The 22,312-nt window shown below is 35.6% G+C and overlaps 1 protein-coding gene across 1 annotated transcript; it reads left to right on the top strand.

Moving 5' to 3' along the window:
- Nucleotides 1–169: 169 nt before the first annotated feature.
- Nucleotides 170–21,427, top strand: LOC112138641 (CD166 antigen homolog). Its single transcript, XM_024261241.2, has 16 exons — nucleotides 170–401; nucleotides 10,750–10,859; nucleotides 11,947–12,166; nucleotides 12,440–12,504; nucleotides 13,212–13,299; nucleotides 13,455–13,625; nucleotides 14,312–14,436; nucleotides 15,435–15,567; nucleotides 15,922–16,034; nucleotides 16,461–16,587; nucleotides 17,859–17,962; nucleotides 18,047–18,173; nucleotides 18,687–18,713; nucleotides 18,828–18,930; nucleotides 20,127–20,253; nucleotides 20,573–21,427. Exons 1-15 carry the CDS (start codon nucleotides 356–358, stop codon nucleotides 20,203–20,205), a joined length of 1,638 nt encoding a protein of 545 aa, XP_024117009.1. The 5' UTR covers nucleotides 170–355; the 3' UTR covers nucleotides 20,206–20,253; nucleotides 20,573–21,427.
- Nucleotides 21,428–22,312: the final 885 nt, after the last annotated feature.

Here is a 22,312-nt window from a genome sequence, read left to right as displayed (position 1 = left end):
ATTGTTTTAAGTGGCAAATACATTTGATGTGAAGCAGTAAACACAGTTCTTGAACAAAAACTAATACAAATAACGTATTTTTTAGTCAACACGCAACTTTGAGATTTTTTTCAAAAGAGCTAATTTTATGCTTGCCTCTAGTTTTTATTTTAACTTTTTTTTTCCCGACAGCACTGTTGAATGACTATGAACGGAACCTCCCCCTTTGTGTCGTAGCTAGTTTCGCTTCTGTAAACCTGCCCTCTTTGCTGTATTAGACCGGCCGCTGGAGTTTCTAGGGATTTTAACCCCCTGGTGTTTTAACAGCTCGAACAGAGACCTTCCTCCTCACACCGTGAAGGTTCCTCGTCTCAGGATGGATTTGACTGCGTTCCTCGCGCTGGTTCTTCTTTGCGTCACAGGTAAGAACAAAGGTGTTCTGCTGATGTACGCGCAAATTGTTCAGACAGTCGAAGCTAAACCTGCGCCCCGCTTTTTTTAAGGATAAATCCCTAAAATACGCCGAAATCTACCTGTTTGTGCGTGAAGCTGTCGGCTACTTCAGGTGAAACTGGGATAAAAGAGATTCCGCTCGCGGGAAAGTGAAACATTTCCTGATAAAAGGGACTCAGTGCGTTAGCGGGAGGAGACCTTTTATTTTCAGACAAAAAAGTTAAAGTCTTCACTTTGTATTTGTGTGTTTCAATTACTGTATGTTTTATCACGATAACAAAATGAAACTTTAAAGTCCGAGTTACTTCAAAGAACCACAAAAGTCGTGTTTTTATAAAGAGGAAATAGATTTATGGCCTTAAGGGAATGTTTTTGGTTTTTGTGTCATTATCAGTTCAGTATCAACGCAATTATCTACAACATATTGAGGATTTAACAGGAATGATACTTCCACTAAAACGGAGCCATGTTTCAATTGAAACTGGTATCATGGTCGGGGATTTTGAAATGTCATAACTATAAATAAAGTAGCTTGGTTGTGAGTATGATATCGTCCATAAACATGTTACGAAACCGTGATTACATTGATTTATCACTCCATCAATGATCAAATAGAATAGTCTGTAAAATGACAGAGTATTCAGAATTACAGAAGTTAAGACAAATACAATGGTTCTACTGTGGATGACAGAAGAATGTCAGGTGAAATGCTGACTGCAAAACCTGATGGGTGAGTTTGGTTTTTCAATGTGTTGAAGTCAAACCCATTTTTTTAATTTTCATTAATATTTTCCTGAAAAAGATACACATCAGTCCTCACACTCTTTGTATGGCAGGGAAATGTTGGATGTAAACTCTATTTATGGTTTCTAGATTTTTTTTTTCTTTTTATGAATGAGCTGCTATTATGTTGGGCTCTAGTCATCTTGAGGTTAGTATGGGCAGCACACATACCACTCAACTGTATTGCAACAGGTTAAATCTGAGTTAACTGGTTAGTAGGACATATATAACCCCTTTGTGCCTAAATTCAGTGTTATCCAGTCAAACGTATTTCTATTACCATCAAAAACTACAACTCCCAGAGTCCCCACCAAATGTCCTCAAGTGAATAAAAAAGGAGTTTTCTATATATTTTCTATCTAGGACAATATTTCGTTGCTGGTACTAAAGAGGTTAAAAAAATTCTCATTTAATACTTTCAGCGACATAAGCCATGAAGGGGTTAACCCTACCAGTTTTGAGCTTTTATTTTTTGGGGGGGAGTTTTCTCAATATTTTAAAATGAGGAAAACCCAACTTTGTTTTTCTTTTTCCCACTTGAGCACAAGTCCCCCAAATATTTGAATCCAGTCAGCGCAGTGAAGTAAATCTATGTAAACAGCTTATTCACCACATTCCCATTGGCATAAAGTTGAAAAACAAGGTGTGGTTGATGTGGATACGCTCTAAGATGTGGCCTCAGACGACCCATGTTTGCCGGGCAGGCTAGGGATTCCCCCTCTGATGTGATGACCTAACCCAAAAAGCACCTGACTCTCTGAAATGATCAAGACACTTTACTACAATAGCACCTAAAAATCCACGAAAAGGTCGTCAAAAGTGGAACTGATATCAGTCATGTGTGAACGGAGGCCCTTCGACACAAGGCGCTCCTTCTATGAGGAAGTATGACTCACCAGTGACTTCTCTGCATATCACGCTGGGCATCATATCATTCCACCTGAAAATGATGACACATGTCATTTGTGGAGGAATTCTCAGCTGGAGAGCGAAACTTGAAAAATGCTGAGCGACTCGCTAAGTAGAAAACCACGTGGAAGAATGTGAGATGGGAGCAAATGAAGGCACCATTGTACAGATTTATGGGCTGTTTGTCTGTGCTTGTATTGGTAGTAATGCAGTTAGCTCCCAAAACACTGTTTGAGTTATTATTATTCATTGTGTTACAAATACTTGTAAAATTGGACCTAAACATATGTAAACAGTCAGTCACATAGGAGCAGCTCAGTGTGTGACGGTGTTTATCCACCTCCAACTGCAGATCTTAAAATTAAAGAAATGTCATTTCAGTGGTTATTAAAAGTTTTCTGGGTTTTTTTTTTTGTCTTAATGCATAAAAATAACAAAATGCCATAAATAGTAAAGTGGTTGAAGCCCAGCTTGTCTCTGTGCGGCCCTGGGATGGTGCACTCTACCTTTTCTCCATATAGTGGCTGGATAGGCTCCAGCAACACAAGGCGGGTTTAGAAAGTGGATGGATGACAAGAGTGACTACACAGTTTTAAGAAACTATCAAGATACATTTTTCTCTACTTTCTGACTGCGTTGTGCCCCTGAGGTCAAACAAGCTCTGCATACAGAGAGGAAAGAGTTGACTTTAAGAAAATTCTGTTTGGCCCCTCCCACAACTTGCTGCCGAATTTCTAGTGAACTACTGCGGCTCTACTGAAACTATGCCCTAGTAAATAAAGCCACTTTTTTGGTTTTGGCTAAACCGGCTTAATTAAAACATCACAGGGAACACTTTTACAGCAGATCAGAAGTTGGTCGGAGTGGGACGTTAAAGTTAGTTTTGTCTTTGAATCTACAGTTGCTGAACTTAATACATTTTGGTTTGTGAAAAATATAATTTATTGATGGCAACCGTTTTTCTTTTTAGAGCTCATTCTCTGTTTTCAGACAGTGTCCTATAGTGACTTTACAAAACAGCAAACATTTGTGTCATTCGCTAATAAAACAAATGTAAACAGCTCAAAAAAAATTGCAAATGTCCTTAATCCATAAGAACAATGACCCATTTTTCCTTAAAGGAAAAATTATGTGGGGAAATACCACAGAGGTTATGATGGTACCATTGGTTCCTATGGGTTAGAATATATTAGGAATAACTCAGGACTGAGAATAGATCCTTGAGGTGCTCCACATGTGATTTTTATTCCCACTTGACTGTCTTTTAAACAGTTAATCATAACATTACACTGCTTATACCATCGTGTTCCCATTTGTTTAAAAAGTCTTTATCTTTATATATATATATCCACAAACGGTATTCCAAATTATTGTTGATTGTTACATTTCCTTTGTAAGTGTTATAACACCCAGTGAGGTGACTCTATTATTTTATCCACTGTGTTCTCAAAGGATCCTGAATATCTTTTAACAAAAAGTTACTCAAAAAAAAGCTAAAACTTTAACTGAAGTTTGATAATAGACAACTCCAGAATGATCTGACCAGAAAATTATTCCAGAAAATTATTCCAGAATATTCCATCACTCATTTTTTTGTGGTCATACAAAAAAGTAGAGTCAGTTTTCTTGCTTCTACGTAAAATGAGCAGCAACAAGAGTATTTGTCTGGTTCTGCAGTTCATTCTACAGGACTTCCATAGAGAATACATGCAATGGGCAAGAAACAGACATTTTTTTTATTTTAAATAAAAATTATAAATGTAGAATTAGGAATTTAAAAGTAAAGATTTTACATAAAAGACTAAAATTATTTGAACGTTGCCAAAAACTGCATCATTGATACAAATAATTTATTTCTTAATGTTTTTGTACAAAACTGTCAACATCTGTTACAGAAACCAATGTGAACTTTGACAACATAACAAAGTAAAAATCCAGAACATTTAAACAATGTTTCAATGTCAAGGCCCGGGGGCCGGATCCGGCCCTCCTGATCATTTTAGTCATCTTGCGCTTATTTCTAACTTGTATGATTTCGACAAAATATATTTTTTATTGAGAGTAAAATATTGAAAGTTATTTAAGGTTAAAGTTGATTTATTCTGGAATAATATTTCTGCTTTTTTATTATTCATAATTATGTAAAAAAATCACGGTTTTAGAGTTTTAAAAATTGTCATTCTGTTAGCTTTTTGGACTATTTGGAATTACTAAGATTTTTTTGGCTATTTTGGAGCTATTTGTAGCTTCAGTGATTTCAGCTATCAACTTTAGTGTTTATAACAATCAATTTCAGCATCTTCAACTATCAGCACTGGCATCTTCAGCGGCCAAATTCAGCTTCCAGCATTCACACTAGCATCATCGCAGGAAATGCTACATATCTAGTTCATAATTATGTTAGAAAGTTATGGTTTAAAGTTTTAAAAATGTAGTTTTAGAGTGTTCAATAAATGTTTATCCTGTTCGGCCCCCCGACCTAAGGTATGTTTTGGATTTTGGCCCCTTGTACGATTGAGTTTGACACCCCTAAACCCTTGCATGTAAATTAGATAATGTTATTTAAAAATAAAAAAATAAAAATTACAGTTCAAATTGTAGTAATTAAATTGCAATTACTTATACTAATAATAAAAAATGAATTTATTAAGCAGTTGGCTCTGACGTTATTTTAGGTTAAATAAATAAAAAAACAAATGCTACTAAAATAAAAACAAAAAAACAGAGTCACAGACGTATGCTCGCTGATGCAGAGCTGGAGATTGGATGAATAGAGCGGAAATATGGGGAAATTCATGGGAGATGTTCAAATTATTTTCAATTTGTTGAAGACAAAGGCAAAAGCATTTCAGTTAAGTGCAAGTTAAATCCTTGAGATGAACTGCCTTATTGTCAATGAGCAACCTGTCTATATACTTTGTAGGCTACAATATAATGTACATTTTTTCATGTTCATGTGGTGGTGCTAAAAGAAAAACAAAAACTAATGAATAAAAAAAGGGGAAAAAACTGATCCTTTGTAGCCTCTGTGATTTTAATTTGTACATCTTTCAAGGGTATCTTGTTTGTGCTAGCATTATTTCTCTTGAGAATGTGCATGTGAGTGAAAAAAGTAAAGTAATGAGTAGTGAGTTACTTTTCAAATTAGGGAATGAATAAAGTGTTCAATTATTTTTTTCATCCAGTAACATAAATAATCAATTACTCTACTCTGGTTTTGACATTGCATAAATTAGAAAGCAGCATAGTGTCCTTAAAGCTTAAATTCTTCTTCTTTTCTGCAAAATCTTTGAATTTAAAGTCTCTTCCTGAAATATAAGACAAGCTTCCAATTGCAAACAACAGCTTTACCAACACCAGGAATGTGATTCATTGTTGGACTGAGTCGTTGGGAAATGGGTTTCAGACTTATATTGACACCAACAATGAGCCATCTACACTCTGAAGTCATGTCAGCAGGGAGGGATTTTGAGCAAAGCATGTAATCTCCTGAAGCATTCACAGAAAGGCTATAATAATAGTTATATGCTCAAATTTACTGTTGGGCTGTTTCCTCCAGTGTTGCACATGCATGTCTGTGGTGTTGCTCTGGATAAAAACAGGCAGATTCAGCTGCCTTGTGTCCTCTGCTGGACTCCACTGAGACTCACCGTTGACCTATTTCACAATTTGATTGTGAAAATGGTCTCTCCCTCTAAAGATCATATCTCAAGATTAGGTTCCACCTTTTTTTCAAATATTTTTCTGTCTAAAACTAAATAGGTTTTCATGTAGTTTCACATTTGTTGAGACTGACAAATAAATGATGTAATTTCATTTTCAAATTGCTGTTAGTTTCAGGTTACCACAGATACATGTGATACTGATTTAGTTTTCTCCTTTAAATTAGGGTAAAAGTACAAGTTAAGCCTTAAAGCTCCACTTCCACTATATATTTTCAATTGCGAAATCATTTCCATATGTCTGTTAATTATTGTTTTGCAGTTTTTAGTCAAAATCAAAAAGTTTGTGTAAATTTGTAAATCTTAACCATGAAAATTCTACTTTTTGAGGTTTTAAATGCATTTTACTGTTCATTCTTCACTTTATAAAGAACTCCAAAACGTATTTTGATCCGTTCATGCATTTAAGAGTAATCCTCTAAAAACCTCCCTGTGTGCAGCAGCCCCTCCCATACCCACGAAAACGAGCCGTTGGAAACATGCTGATGTAAGATCGATGCCAACAGCTCCTTCCAAGAAGAGTCTGTGCTGCAAGCTCCGCCCCCAGACTACAACAAAAACACACCTACCTTCTCTGTGGAGCTGTGGTGCTAATGTAGTTCTCTCCTGCCGAATCTGTCTCCTGGCAGGAGAAAACTACCTTCTTGGTACTGTAAGATAGTTCCTCGGTTTGTTTTCAATCAGACTGAACTTCGGTTCACTCTGAGATTCCTCATCTGAATACAAAACGAACTGAGAGCAAAAGAACTGAACCAAAACGGCCACCGTACCTTAAGTCCCGTGACGTAAACACGGTAGAAATGAGGTGATTGGTGAGCCGCGAACAAATGTAGAGCATTAATTGTCATGTTAGCCAAAATGAAATAATTTGTTCAACAGTTTACCTGTTAGAATTTTTATTTTAATATCACTGAGAAACGTATAACTCGCTTTTCTGTGTCTCGTTACCGGCACGCGCACGGGCTGCTGCGGTGATGTGGTCGGATGAATTCATGCTCAATATAACAACTTTTAACGTGATCCACATTGATTCTACCGACGTGTTCTCTAGCATTCAGACCTGTGTTGTGTGTAGCCTAGCATCCCCATTAACCATCATGCAGGATTCCTTCGCGGTAAGTTGCAGTAAAAGTGTTGAGCCTGGTCTTCATACAGAAGCTCAAAATCTATCAGCAAAATAAAAAGTTTGAATAAGGGAAAAATCCTGGCAAGCATTTGCAAACGCAGCAGATCCAGCTTTGTCTTCTGTTTTGACCCTCTCCTATAGCTATAGTTTTGTTTTTATAAAGTTTGATCAGAAACAGAAAGCAGGCACATTGATGATTTATGTTTTTTTGTGTTCTAAATATATGATCATATATATGATATAGTTTACTCTGAAAGGCTGAAGAAAATCATAGTAGGGCCCCTTTAATTGTCTTAATTCTTGAAAAAAAAAAAAAAAAAGTCGGTGTTTCGGAGAATAGACATCCGGGGCGTGGGAAAGAAGCCATGCACCTCATGGCAGCGTGACCAAGATGCATCCTTTAATGGAACTAGTGCATAGCATTGCTCTGACTCACAGGCTCAAAGCCTCGTTCAAGCCAGCTTCACTGCATTCCTGTCATGCAGCCACTGTAATTAAACTCACCAGAATTTGTCTGTTGGTATGCTGTATGAACTGCTCGTGCTATTAGAAACCGCTTAAATGGTGCTTCATCAAGCCACTAGTTCACTATTAGTTAGTCCACTATTGTGCTTTTTTTAAAGTTAATTGTTCCGCATCTTTGCAGACGTTCCAGTCAGGCCCGCAGGGACCACTCTCACTTCTTTTTTTGTTATTTTAAACAGCAAAAATGACATCACAGATTTCCATAAATAAAGAAACCTTATAAATATGAACATTTTTCAAATACTCATAAGAGTAATATTATTTCTAATGAAAAATCGTTCCCGCGCAATGCATTGTGGTCTATATTCACCAATCTAGTATCAATGCACACAGGTTTTTTGCAGAGACTTCTGGGAAATGTTTTAAGACAGTGAATCTTGGACAACCCTACACTCCGTACGCACCAAGTAGTGAGGGGTGAAGACATTAAAAACACTTCTTCAAGATTAGAAAGTGGTCACTTCTGAATCTTGACTCAAATTCAGAGCCATGGGTTGAGGTGAAGCGTCATACAAAACCACAACAATCCAACGGAACAACGACAGCCACACCAATCAGAAACACACACCACTGAAACTGAAAGAAGTTCTGCTTTTAAAGGCACATATTGAAGTTCAGTTAGATTTTTCTTTTAAATTTCCTCATTTTTTTCTCTGCATGAATGTAATTAAAAATGATTTGGAAAGATTTAGTTGGAATTTAAGACCAAACAAGCTATTAGGCAACAGATTTTAGCTTCTATCCTATAATTAGTCTAGACTGAAAAAAATTATGTATTTTAAAAAACTTTCCCAGTGCTCTTTTAGTTATGATAATGCAGTTTTTAGCTAAAATCAAAAGAGTTGTGTTGTTCTATTGGATAAAGTTTCTGCAAAGCGGCAGCAGTTCCCTAGAAATTCATCTCTGAGTTGTGGGCGGGACTACTACCGCAGGACTAGCCCCGCCCCCTTCCCTTTACTAAGTGCTTGGAGGAGGGGGGTTGATGCCTACCCAGCGTATTTTCTATGTCACAGATAAGTTGTTTTTTTAACTGCATTTTTTTCGTATGCTCCTGATTCACATCGATTTGAATAAGTAAATACTCAGAAATGCAATTTTAAGCAGAATTTTCTCCATTTATTTTCTCTTTTGAACTCAGAGACAGTTAAGCTATCAGCCAAAATGTGACCAATATGGAGAATATTGGAAACTCCCATCTGCCGGAGATTCAAATTTTGTTCCTTGGAAATTGGCTGCACTTTTTCGGACACTGTCTCCAGAGTCCCAAAGAACAAGAGCATCAGTGTCCATTGTTTGCTTAGATTAGCTGGTTATGAAGTAATGAAAGACGTTTCAGTTTGTTTTTGTTTGTTAACTAGAGACTCGTAGGTCTGTGTGACCCAGAAGGACAAGGATCTTGCTACTCCTCAGACAGGCTGGTGCCTCCCGATCCTGCTGACTGAAACAGCCCATTCTCCATATATTAAATAAATTGGGGTGCTTCCTCCTCATCTGTGTGGTCCGTTTGCTCAACACACACTGAAGGATGCACTGTTACGTCTGTGGGAAATTCTGAAGCAGAGGCCCAAACACACCAATGAAAGACATTATTTTTTGTGTACTTTTTGAACAAATAGGAAGTTGCTTTGTGTTTTTTCCTCCAAAAATCATCTGCTCTTTGTCAGCTGTCTCCCATACCCATGACCCCTGACAATCACATTTCATGTGATTTAAGAGCCGTGACCCTTTGGCACAAAAATGACCATCATATTACTTCCCCTATAAAAAGCCTTTTAAAAAAAATCAGAAACCATTTCAGAAATAATATTAAATAACAGAAAATACAGAACTGCATCATCTGCAAAAAGATAATTCAGCATTTCAAAAAGTATAAAATCGATTTACAACTCAAAAGAATTGCCTAAAATAACTGTTGGACTCAGACTTTGATATATCCATTTGTTCCTCAATGAATCAGCTATCAGGTCTTGTAACTGAAACACGTATTATCAATTATGTCAACAGTGATGTCAACATTAGTCCAACTGCAAAGTATAAGGTTGAGTTTAATTTGGATTCTACTTCAAAAGGTTTAGAGGGAATCCAACGTTATTATGTGTGATCTGGAATATTTCAGCAGATAAAGTTGACTAAAGTTCAGCCAGAACTGTTTCTTGCTTGTCACAAATTCTTATGTCCTCTTGATCATTACTAGTCAACCTCCAGCTAAGGAACTTCTGTAGCCGATCATGAGAGCTGTCAAACTGAAATATCTCGTTTTCCTCCACATTCCCTCAGCTGCCCTGAAGCAGCTTTTCTCCGCCCTCTTATGGAACATTCTCAATTCCTCAAATGGTTCATCTCAAGTTCCCGTCGTCACCTCCAGTGTTGGTTCTGTGTTGCTTCTTTAAAATATAAAAACATGTGATTTACACATTCTCATTATAATCTTAAAATGAATGAATTTTGTTATTTGACAGTCAATGTCAGAAGTTTTAGAAGTTAAAAACAGACAACAAAATTGTGAATTCTAGAACCAAATGTATTAAATGTGTATTATTGGTAGAGGACACTTAGGACATTTGTGGTATTTGACCTATAGCTCATTTTAGGTGATGACGATAATGGTTTTACCATACTGTTTGTGGTCACTCTTTTTGCAAGTTTCGTCTTTAAATTCATAACCTAAAAGATGAGGTTTGTGTTGAGGACAAATATATTGCAGAGATTTTATTGGTTAATATGAGCTGGAAATCAATAGTGACCCTTAAATGTATTGATATCTTTGTGGGGATGAGAACAGAACCATGTGGGGCACCAGTGGAGAGGCAGTAAAAGGTGCCAGAATACTTTAAAACGTTTTTCTAAGTTATCAAATAAAGCCAACTGAGAATTGTGGTAGATATGTGCAGTGTCAAGCAGAAAATACAGGTGTGATTCAAACAAGGATTGGTTTGAAGCTTTAGCTATGCAAAGACAGTTTCTGTAAAAGGACCGCACCTATAATTTGGTCAAATTCTCTTCATTCCAAAGTCTTGACCTGAGATAGAAGAAGAGAGAGTTCTGTAATTAAGGGCTTGATGTGGGTTCATCCCAGTTAAGAGAAATCCCTCAATTATTTTTGGCATTCCTGGGTTTAGTATGAAATCTTATCTACCAAGACTCAGAAAAAAAATCCATCTTGCAAAAGTCTAGACTGAGTGAAGCAGGTTAATTTGTGATTGATCTTTTTGTTTAATGAAAAGTAATACTGTATTATTGTTTGCATTTCAGTGCAAGGATCACAAAAAAACATCACCGCATGGTATGGAAAGACCATCAAATTGCCCTGCAATGGTGGAAATCTGGCTCTAGATAACTTGATTTTTGTCAAGTGGAAATATGTAAGTACCTCCAGTTAGTTTTTGTGTTTTTGTTTTAACCTTTTAACCTAAGAACATTTTTTTTCAAGGCTTTTAAAGTTAATTTGATTTTTTTAAATGTGTTTATTTTTGGATAGCAGCAATTAACAGTGGTCAAAATAAATAAATAAATAAAATGATTTATTGACCAAAATCAAGTTTTCCAGGGTAAGGTTGGGGAATACTGGGAAATTGGGTATCAATCTGATACCAAGTAATTGCAGGGCTAGTATTGCTGATATAAATATTAATATATTTTTTTAAAATGTTAAATTATGAAAATACACACTTTTTTTTAATTAAGTTTTTAATAAAACACAAGATAGACTTTAGTCAAATACAAATGTGTATTAACAAATTACAACAATCTGAACTGAAAATACATCAAATAAAGAGCATCTGTATTAACAATGGCATAATACTGTAATAAAATAAGAAAACAGTATTAAGAGCAAAGTTTTAAAAAAAACAGAAAATGTAAAAAAAATGCAAGTTTAACAAACATATATATAAAAAATTAAAGGCTGTAATAAAACATCAAAGTCACTAGTGAAAGAAATCGACAAAAGCAACACTAATAAATCAAAAAATATCAACAACACAACAAAAAATCCTGCCATTAGTGTTAGTACAGGCTTTTTTAATGACTGACGCTGTGCTAGCATTAATACTCCGCCCTGGTGTTGATACTTTTGATACGCTGACTAATACTCAAAATATTAATCCTGGTTTAAAATGTTGGAAATTACTATATTTGAAACTTTAGTGTGTACCACAGGTTTAGCATCACATGCTGCAGAAAGTTTGAAAAATCAAGTATTCCTTCATTTAAAAATAACATTTCAACTATTGTCATTTACTGTATTTAAAATATATATATATATATATATATATATATCAAATATATAAAAATGTATAAAATAAGACAGTGAGCTGTCTTATTTTGTGTCCAGATAACTTAAAAAAAAATAATAAAAATTTTCTTGAATGGAGTCAGAGTACTTTTAATTCAACATTCTTGTCTCATGACTTGGATCCCAATTTCTTTCTTTACTGACTTATGTTTTAGGAAAATGATGATAAATCCCCAGAAGACCTATTGATCAAACAAGCCAACGACAATGAGGTCACCATTCTGGCTTCAGAGGATTATGCTTCTCGCATCAGCATGGGTGACGACTACTCCTTGCATGTCAGCCAAGCATCGCTCAGCGATCAGAAAATCTTCTCCTGTATGGTGGTGTACATCTCTAACCTAAAAGAGTATCGCCTCAAAGTTTTAGTGAACAGTAAGTACTTAACAATGTTTTTGTTTTATTTAACTATGTTTTTCATTGCTTTTGCTTTAGCTATTTTTTTCAACAAAATACATAATCTTAGACTTAGTTAAGACTGCACTAAAGGTTAATATTTTTCTGAAGTTAAGCTTTGAAAAACAATCCCTTCAGTCAGTAACTTCATCTGTGACACTTAGCTACTTAACTTATACTTGACACGTTTATATTTTTACCTTATCTGAAAAATGACATTTGAATGACAAACGGCTTTTGTTGTGTTTGCAGAGAAACCGTCCTCAGTGGAGATAATCGACAAGTCAGAAGCACTGAAGAAGGACATAGCGACCACAGTAAGAAAATATTTGCTTTAAGGTTTAGGTTGCTGAAAATTAGCCTTACTTTTGGAAAATGTAATTTTGGAACAGGCCCCTTTAGCCCCCCCCGTATTTGTTGCTAAACAATGACTCATCAATAAGTTAATACATAAATGTTTAATTTGTGATGGCCTTCCACTCCATTGTTCTCATTTGCCACTCTTCCAGTGTCCTCTGCCGCACCCCGTATTAAATATTCTAGCTCCGCCCCTGTCAGAAAAAAACCATGCTTTTTTGTATTTTTTTTATTCAGAAGAATGAATGTCTCCATCAACCAAAACGTGTGTTTTGTTGATGCAGATGACTTAAAGATGAAGTTTTCTTTGCTGAACTAAAAGTTGCCTCAGCCATGTTGAAGCGCTGCATTCACTGATTCATCAGTGAAAAGATCCAGAGGCTTTGTGTCAAGACAGTAGAGAAAATACAAAAGGCTGACCAGCATTCTTCCAAGCAAACTTTGATGTTATTGCGATCATATAAAAGCCACTCCTCTCAAAGAGAACAAGACGGCCATAGAAACTGAGGCTCATAAACAATGCTGACTCAGCGTTAAGATAGCAAGAGCGTTGCTGAGAGTTGGATCTGTTCACATTTGAGCGAATTTATTAAACAACTAGAATAGTAAAACAAAATCTTGTGAAATAAATCAAAACCATAACATGTTATTTTGTTTGTGTGTTCAGGTGGGAACTTGCATTGTAATAGATTCAAATCCTGCAGCCACCATTACATGGACAAAAAATAAAAGTCCCTTGAAAGCCGATGAAAAAGGTAATGCTGTGTTGTTAATGACTTACTGAAATCTATGGTCATGCTTTTTGACTTTAACCGATGGACCTTGACAGCTTCTGAGCAGGAACACAGACAATTGCCTGTATGTTCCCACATGTGCAGCACTAACTGTGAGTGTGTCAAACTTCCTCCAGGTGTCTCCATCACTCCCAGTGTGAAGCTGAATCCTGCCACAGGCCTGTCCACATCCTACTCCACGCTCCAGTATGCAGCCACCAAGGAGGATGCTGGGGCTGTGTTCACCTGTGTGTCCACTTACGAGCTGGTTCACAATGAGACTCAGTTGGAACCGTTACCTGTTCATTGTGAGTAAAACAGAACAATCCTGCAATTACATATTCGTTGGCAACTGAACTCTGCAGAGCATCAATTTCACAAATATAATATACTGGATTAAATTCAGCATTCTACTTATTATGAAAATATTTTGACTTGTTTATCATGCTTAATATATTTGAGTTTTTTTATTTAAATACAGACCAATCCAACAGAAGGAGTGTTTTAGCTGAGGGGTTTTACATGGGATTGTAGCACCACTGATATATATATTGTGCAGTGGCAGTGATCCTCTGGGTTTTAGTGAATAACATTTAAAGCCAGTCTTTAAACTCTGACTTTGCAAGGATCTAATGTGTAAAACACCTAACATATAAGACAAGGCATGCACTTCTTGGTGTTGCATAGAAACCAACTCATATTTAGGTTTGTTTATGCAGACTCACAGAGGACCGATCCAGGCTCTGCACTGTCTCCTATGAAAATAGTCGTAAATAACAATCGGCAAGGTTTTTGTCCAAGTGTGGTTATGTGTGTGTGCGTGTTTTATCCAAACCCTCTGTTGTTTAAAAAAACAAAAAAAAGTGGTTTACTTGATCTTGATTAAAAAAATAATTACAGATCTTTGTTTCTCCGCACCATTTTACTTGACGTGTGTAAAGATTTACTGCTGGGATGTCACTTCTTGTGTAACGCTTCTTTCTGTTCATTTCAGATCCATCCGAGAGAGTTCGTCTTGATATTGTGCCCAAGGGCCCCATAAATGAGGGGGCCAATGTGACGCTGAGGTGTGCCGGTGATGGAAACCCACCACCTAACTCCTTTTTATTTCACAAAAAGGTTGGTTAAAGCTCATCTAATGTTCATCCAAGGCTACAAAAAATCTGCAAGGAGAATTACTTTTGAGAAGAAAGCAAAGTAATAGTGACAGAAATTCTCTCTCTACTGTTTACTAGCATGTCTGTCACCTACAGTTACAAGAAGTTTGGTGCAAAATGTCAAAGCGGTGCAAATCTTGTAAATCTTACTCTATTCCGATAAATGAGATACTCAGACCAAATCCAAATTCTTCCCCTAACCCTACATTTAGCCCTCCAAATGGAGAGGTATGGAAAATAATGTTGGATGTTTCCGTCCCCGGTCAGCTCTGTTAGCGCGTAGCTGCTAGCACACGGAAAAACATAACAGCATCAGTTTTATAACTTTAAAAGGGACATGATAAAATAGCATGTTACTTACATTTAATTGTAAACCTCTGTGCTTCAGAGCACACCCATGTAAAGAAAAACACTTTTCCTCCGTGGCAAAGCCCAATTTAGCTCACCCTATTGGCGGAGGGATACAGAACTCTTTCAGTCTACCCTTGAAAAAATCCCTTTCACTTCAAACGGCAGAGAAACCGGCGGGGTAGGAGAAGAATTTGGATTTGGCCTTGATGTCATAGAATTCTGGCCAGGCACAAATCTCAGTTATTAATTTTCAAACGATTGGGACGTTGATGAATTAAAAGGGACGCCATCCATATGTCACTACCAAATCCGAGTCCCTGATTGGTTCAAATTTGACCAATGTCCACGGGGTTTACACTGCGTAGAGCTCACAAACCGTTGTAAAAACCTGCGTAGCTATGCATGAACGTGAGATTTTAGAACATGCATATACACGTGTTTTCATAGACTTTTCATTGGAAATGGCCACTTGCTGTGTGAACATATCTTGACATTTAGCCCTGAGCCTCTGTTACTGGCCAAACACAAGTTTCTGACTTTGGTTGCCTTTTTTTTATTTTATTTTTATGAATCCCGAAACTATAACTGCTCCTTCTATTCTTCTACCAGGGCGAGAAAATACTGGTTGAAAATTCCGACACCTTGACTCTAACTCTGGTCAGCAAAGAGGACACCGGCCTTTACAAATGCTCACTTCCTGAGAATGAGAAGCTCGAAGCCTCTCAAAACATCACCGTTCACTGTAAGTATCAGTGCCGTTTATCCATTATGCTGTTTTCATGTTTCTGGAACAGCATTTCTAAATTCCAGTGCATTTAACACTCATTACTCATGAAAGGGATATGACTTTGTAGAATGGGGAAGTAGCATTAGCTACAAAGAGATGGTGACGTCATCAGCAGCTAACCTCTTTCTGTTTTCTTACCAAAAAGTCAACTCAAAGCAAAAACATTCAACAAGTAAATTCAATACATGAATTCCAACAATTCTCAAGAGTACAAAAAACAATTCAGCTTTGACAACATTACCAGAAAGGAAAATAACAAATATGTTTTTGTGGATTAGTGTAACTCAGCATGATGTCATTTGTTTTCAGATGTGAATCTGGATCTCAGCCCCTCTGGGAGGGTTGTGAAAATGGTCGGGGGCAACTTTTCTGTACAAATTGACCTGGAGACTTCAGTCGACCCTCAAATCTCATGGATGAAGGTAAAATAAAGCTTTAGCTTAAAAAATACAAGTTCTTAAACTAGATCACTTTTTCCTCATTTATGACAGCATCATTTTACATTTTCAGTCTGATATGGACATAACTCAAGCCGTTTCAATCATCAGTGTGGCTTTATGTGATTGGATTAGATTTATTTGCATTACTAAAGGATTAAATGAGTCAACAATCAGTAATGTGGAACAGTACTCCCCTGAAAAGCGTGTCATGAATCACACATCACTGGAACTTTCTTCTATCTTTAAATAGAGAGGAGTTCTTGTGAAATCATGTTCCGAAAGGACTTCTTGTTTTTCTAGCTTTTCAGTAGTACATCCAAATTCAAGCCAAAAGGGGAAGTGATAAAAGAGGTTTCACTGCAGCTTTTCAGTCAACTAAAAACAACAAACTGTAATTTCCATTTTCAGAATGGAAAATTGGTGAGTCAACCGGAGTTTGAGAGTCTACTCTACGCCGATGCAGGTCTTTACACCTGTAAAGTCTCCATACCTGGAGTGACTTCTTCAGAAAAAAACATTGAACTGGTCGTAGAAGGTAAGCAAATGTTTGCTTCATTCAGTTTTTCCTTTTTTAGAAGTGATAGAACTTGACCATAATTAAACTTAAATTTACTTGTGTGCCAATATTCTGATCTTGTTATGCACCATAGCGGTCCCCAACCCCCTGACCGGTACCAGTCCATGGGACAGTTAGTGCTGTGGCGCAGAGAAAATAAAACACAACTACATTTTTTTCCCATCTTGTTTCTAATCTGACGCTGAAGGTAGTTTTATTTTGAAAAACTACTAGACTGTTATACAATACATCCGGATCTTTCTTTAAGTGGATGCACCAAACACTAAACTAAAAATCCCCTCAAGCTAACAAAGTTAGAAAAATTATAAATGTATCTGGAAAGTTTGTTTTCACAGAAGAAAAGCTTTTGATTTCAAAATAAAAGAAAGCTGCGTTTAACAGGCAAATACCAGGAGACATACCACATTGGGAAGATGTTGCTAATAAAGTTGTTCAAGTGATGATTCACGTTTATTATTATATTCAGAAAATACTAACTCTTTTTGTATTTACCCGTCACACCTTAAAAGTTGGACGAGACTGAAATTGGTGTTTGTTTTTGTAGCTTCTACTTTAACGGTTATGGATTAAGAGAAAACTTATATCACATTTTGATGTTTTCTTCAAGAAATCTAGAGCACAAATAAAGTTTGAACCAGCTGCAAATGTTATACATAAGATAAAAGTGAAGGGAAACTAAAGGCGTAAAAAAATCTGTTTTTTAATGATGTTAGGATGTATAACATTAAGCCATGGATTTAGACATAAGGGCAACTCAGATTACTATTCTAGCATATGAATTAGGAAGAAACATCAAAAAAGACTTTGAAGTGCTTATGGTATTTTCTAAGAGTTCTTTCTTTCAGTTATCTTTTTCAAATCTGAAAAAAGTTTGCTTGTTAAAATATTCTCACAATTTTAAATAATTAAACTCTGTAAACTAGTGTTGTTTTTTTCCAATTATAAAAATATGTTATTGTCTTAATATCCTTATATAAAGATAAAATGAACTTCAGCAAGGTTTTAATTTATTACCAGATTTAATTCAGTTTGTGTAATGTCTAACATGTCTGAAACACCCTAAATAGAGTTTTAATCAAGGCGCATCCATGATAAACATTACAAACCTCTCTCGTTTTTCTAAGTGGGACAGCAAATTTGGTGACAAATTCTTTTCCTTCTCTGTTGTGATCTAAATGTTATGCTAAAATGTTTTCTAATCAACTGTCGATTAATATGTGTGTTACTAGGAACACCAGTGATCACCAATCTGTCTGAAAACAAGGAAGTACTGACATGTGAGGCTGAGGGAGTACCAGAGCCCCAGTTCAAGTGGAGCATCAACGTCATCATTGTGAGTCAGGGAGCTCAAAAAGGGTTGGGTTCAACCGTTCAGATTCAGGACAAAATAAAGTTTTACATATAATGTTTATTTTAGATAACAACCTCATACACAAAAGGAAAGGCCATTCAAAAAGTCAACGTCACTGAGACGGGCCTCCTGGTCACCTGCAGTGTTAGCAACAAATACGGAGGAGATGTGAGGAGCATCAATGTTACCACTGGTGAGTTCACTTTCATATCATTTCAAACAATAAGACATTTTACAGGAAAATATGTTTCTTATTCCTATTATTATTATTTTTATGTACCATTAGGTACTATGTTTTAGCCGTACAATAAGTAGGCATTTCAACTTGAACAAAATTACATTTAAAAAGACCATAAAAACAAAAAAATGTTGCTAAACAAGTTGGTAATACACTTCTCCTCAAATATGTATTAACATTTGTTTCCTAAAACGTAGGATCATGAATAATAAAATAAAAAACTGCTATTGATATTTTTCTCTTGAAAACAATAAAAATAAGATTTAGATTTAGGTCAAAAATTCAACATATTAGTGAGACATTTTATCACCACAGACACCTCAAGCAGCAACTTTCATCATTCATTTACCAAAAGCTTGTTACTGCCTCCTTCTGGTAGAGGTAGTGCATTACTTCTTCTGATCACTGTAAACTTGCTGCTAAGGTTTATAATATTTCATTTTTCATGTGATTTTCTTTTTTTCTCAGCAAATTCAGGGATAGACGAACAGCAAAGTGAGTTTATTTCCTCTCCTTTACCAACCATTACAACAGCCTCTGAAGTAAATTCTAGTGGTGTTTTTCTGAGTGCTACAGTTTTAATTATTCAGTGTGTTGCTGTGCTTACAGATGGTTCACCGGACCACGCAACTATCGTCATGGTGGTGTTAATTCTGTTTGTAGTAGTTGTTGCAGCTTTGGGAATCGGCTATTGGTTGTACAAAAGGAGGCGGTAAGTTAGTGCACAAAATGTTTTAAATTAGTTACTAATGTTTCTATCTACACATAGAAATATAGAATTGTAATTCATAGTTGGAATTTAGAAAAAACAATTGTATGGAATGAAAATCAGGATATCAAATATATCTAATTTTTAAAAAAGACAATAAAATCCAAGTTAAATTTTATATTCAAAGACAAATTCAACGTAAAAAAATTAAATGTTTCTAATAATAAGAAAAACATGTTTTTGCTACCTGTTTTTGTTCTTTTTCAAAATCAAAATCTAGTTTTTTATTTTATGTTTAAAAATCTTCTAACAGAACTTCCTCATTTAAGAAAGGCTTATAGTAGTAGTTATGTAGTAGAGTCAGTTTATTATATTAATTAAAAATTAAAGTTTTAAATTGTAAAAATTTTTGTCATGAGAGCAAAAAAAAAAATTTAAAAAGAGAAAAGATTTTTTGTGCTTTTAAGTTTTTAAGACATAAACAGCAGTTTTATATCGAGCACTAATTTTACTTGAAAAAATGACTTCAATGTACACAATGACATTTATCAGCATCTTTTTTAAATTCATTTGAATGCAATCCAGAAAACAGAAAAGGAAACAGTTTGTTTTTTCTTTAAGAAACAAATAATAGACTATATCTCAAATATTTAGTAAAAATTCTTGAAATTGTGCACATTTTAATTGAAATAACCAAAAAGACGACCAGGAGAAAAAAATAAAATAATTTCATGTTAATGGTTAAAGACCCATTCAAATGAAAATCATGTTTTTAACACGTTTTTGTGGCATTTTAGCTAAAATATTGCTTGCTGTTTTTATTTTCACCCGTGAGAGCATTTAAACAGACGGATGTCAGGAAGTAGGGGCGTGCTTACTCCACATAGACAACTCAGAGGGGAATTTCTAATGAACTACTGCCCCTTCAGAAACTATGTCCTAGAAAACGACACAGGATTTTAGATTTTACCTAAAAACAGCATCATCATAATTAAAAGAACACTTCATAAATAGATGAAAATCTGTTTCCCTTTCAGAAGTTTAAGAAAATGTTCCCTAAAAGTTGACCTAACTTCAGAATCACTTTGGTTTATCTATTATTTCCTCTTTTTGTATTTGACTTTTTTTATGATATTTGTCTCTTTATATGAGGCTTGAATAGAAATGTTTTCTAAGTGTACATTTTGTTTTTACTGCAGGGAAGGAGAATTTTATCCCGTGGACCCAAGAGAAACAGACAATGCACAAACGTCAGAAACCTCCAATCACACTCCATAAAATGTCTCCAAGAAGAACTGCTAAAGACTGAAGAAGTATTATTTAAATGTATGCAGCACTTGATACAACCTTTTCAAACAATGAAGCATCCTTTTGATTTTTAAATACTTGCACATTATTAATATGAGTGTTCTCCTAATAGATCTTGAATGCTCTCCAATTTGACTATTCTGTTTAAATGTTTTTTTTTAATAGATGATAGTTAAAGTTTGTTTTGTGAATGTGTAAGTTAAGTTAAAAAGAACAACAATTTTAGCAGCAATGCTCTATAATCGGAAAAGTCAGTTACGAACTATTTTTTGTTGTTTTGGAAATTCATACATCTTCAAAGATATTCAACTTACTTTGTTGTTTTTTCCTCTAATAGTGCCAAAGACAAAGATTACAAGCCTTCTTCAAAACAGACAACAGCCCCCCCTAGTGGCTGCACATGAGCACTGCTGCAAGCCAAAGCAATATTCCACCCAACAAGTTTTATACCAGACCCGTCCATGACCTGACCTGAGGGGATCCTGTACATATGTGTCAGTTGTTAATACTAAGCTGTATTCTTTGTATTTTTGTATGAATGCTTCCCACTAAGATGTTTGACTTTTATGTGAGGCTATGACTTGCACTTTTTTTCTACATTTTTGCTAGTTTGTAAATCTGTTCATAATCATTGATTTTCCTTAACAAATCACATTAGTGACAAATAATGTGTTTTTATTTAATTTTTATTTTTGTTTAAAAAACGTTGTTGTGTTCGCTTAAAAAAAACACGCTTTTCTTTGTCACGTACTCAAAAGTACCTCCTAATTTGCTGTCACTGGTTCTCAACACTGGTAATGTCTTGACTGCAAAAGTTGTGTAACACTGCAGGAGTTTTATTTAAAAGTTTTATGTAAAAAATCTGTCCTATTTATTTGTTTCATGTTTAATTATTTTGTTTAGAAAGGAGATCAATGGAGGGGAAAATGTTGAAGTTCCAGCAATACTTGTACAGTTGTTTTGGAAAATTCAATGAAGATGGCTACCAGCTGTACCATCTGTGCTGAATTATTACCGCACTGTGACTCTCATGGCAGCTTATAGGTGCATTTGATGATGTATAAAAAATATGTTACAAGGCTATCATTGGTCCTTTAAAAGTTGGAGCATGAGGGTAAGAGACTATGCAAAAGCAGAAGGAGGGGCTGTTTTCAAGCAATGCAAATAAAAGCTACAGCTCCACAAAATCAAAGCTGACTCCTGTGTTTGCTTTACACTGCTGGAATAGTTCATAACATGAACATATAGAGTCAACAGATTAACTGTATTTTCTAGTGATCTAGTTTTGATGACATTACAAGAAGAACAGGTGTAGCGTGAAAGGGTCAAACTCAATGAAGAATTTGACTTTGACTCGTAAAGGGGCACCACCTTCCTTGATGAAGGAAAATTTACTCAATGATGAAAGATTATCAATTTTAGCTTTAAAATTGATTAAACAGTAATCTTCAAAATCAATCTTAACAGTTCAGGAAGTAAATTATCTTCTGGAGGGACCTAATCACAAAGAAAGAACAAGATGGACAACGACTGCCTTTTTGATGTTTATTAAGAGATAAGCATAAAAATATATATAAAAATAAACAAAGAAAATCAAGATAGTGCATGTGTGTGTGTATGAATGTGTGTGAAAGTTGAGCAAAGTAATGCCTCAGAACGGTTTAGGGGAGAAAACTTGTAATCTAAAGAAAACAATTACGTTAAACTGTTCAAGACACTAGTCTGGATAAATCAAATTGGCTGTTATGACCACATCAAACTGCAACAGTTTTGCTGAGAGGGTCTCCTCACCACGGTGGCTTCAAGCTGGACTTGGACTGGACTTTCAGACAAAGCTCACCAGACAGAGGTGTTTCTCATGAGGCAGATGAGATGAAGAAAGCAGCAGCAGCTTTGGTGCAGGGTGTAGGAGGACAGTCGAAGACTCTTCTGGAGCTTACGACTGGATGTGGCTGAAGTTCTGGTGGTCATCTGGGTTTGCACAGCCAAAGGAATGGATGGTCGTCCAAAAAGCGTGCTGGATTAAAAGTTCACTGGAGTTTAGTCTCAAAGCGGATCGTTCAATCAGTTTCAAAAA

Source organism: Oryzias melastigma, linkage group LG14 (assembly GCF_002922805.2).
Source record: "Oryzias melastigma strain HK-1 linkage group LG14, ASM292280v2, whole genome shotgun sequence".
NCBI lineage: Eukaryota > Metazoa > Chordata > Actinopteri > Beloniformes > Adrianichthyidae > Oryzias > Oryzias melastigma.
The sequence above is the reverse complement of the archived record's forward strand: the minus strand, read 5'-3'. Positions and strand labels throughout refer to the sequence as shown.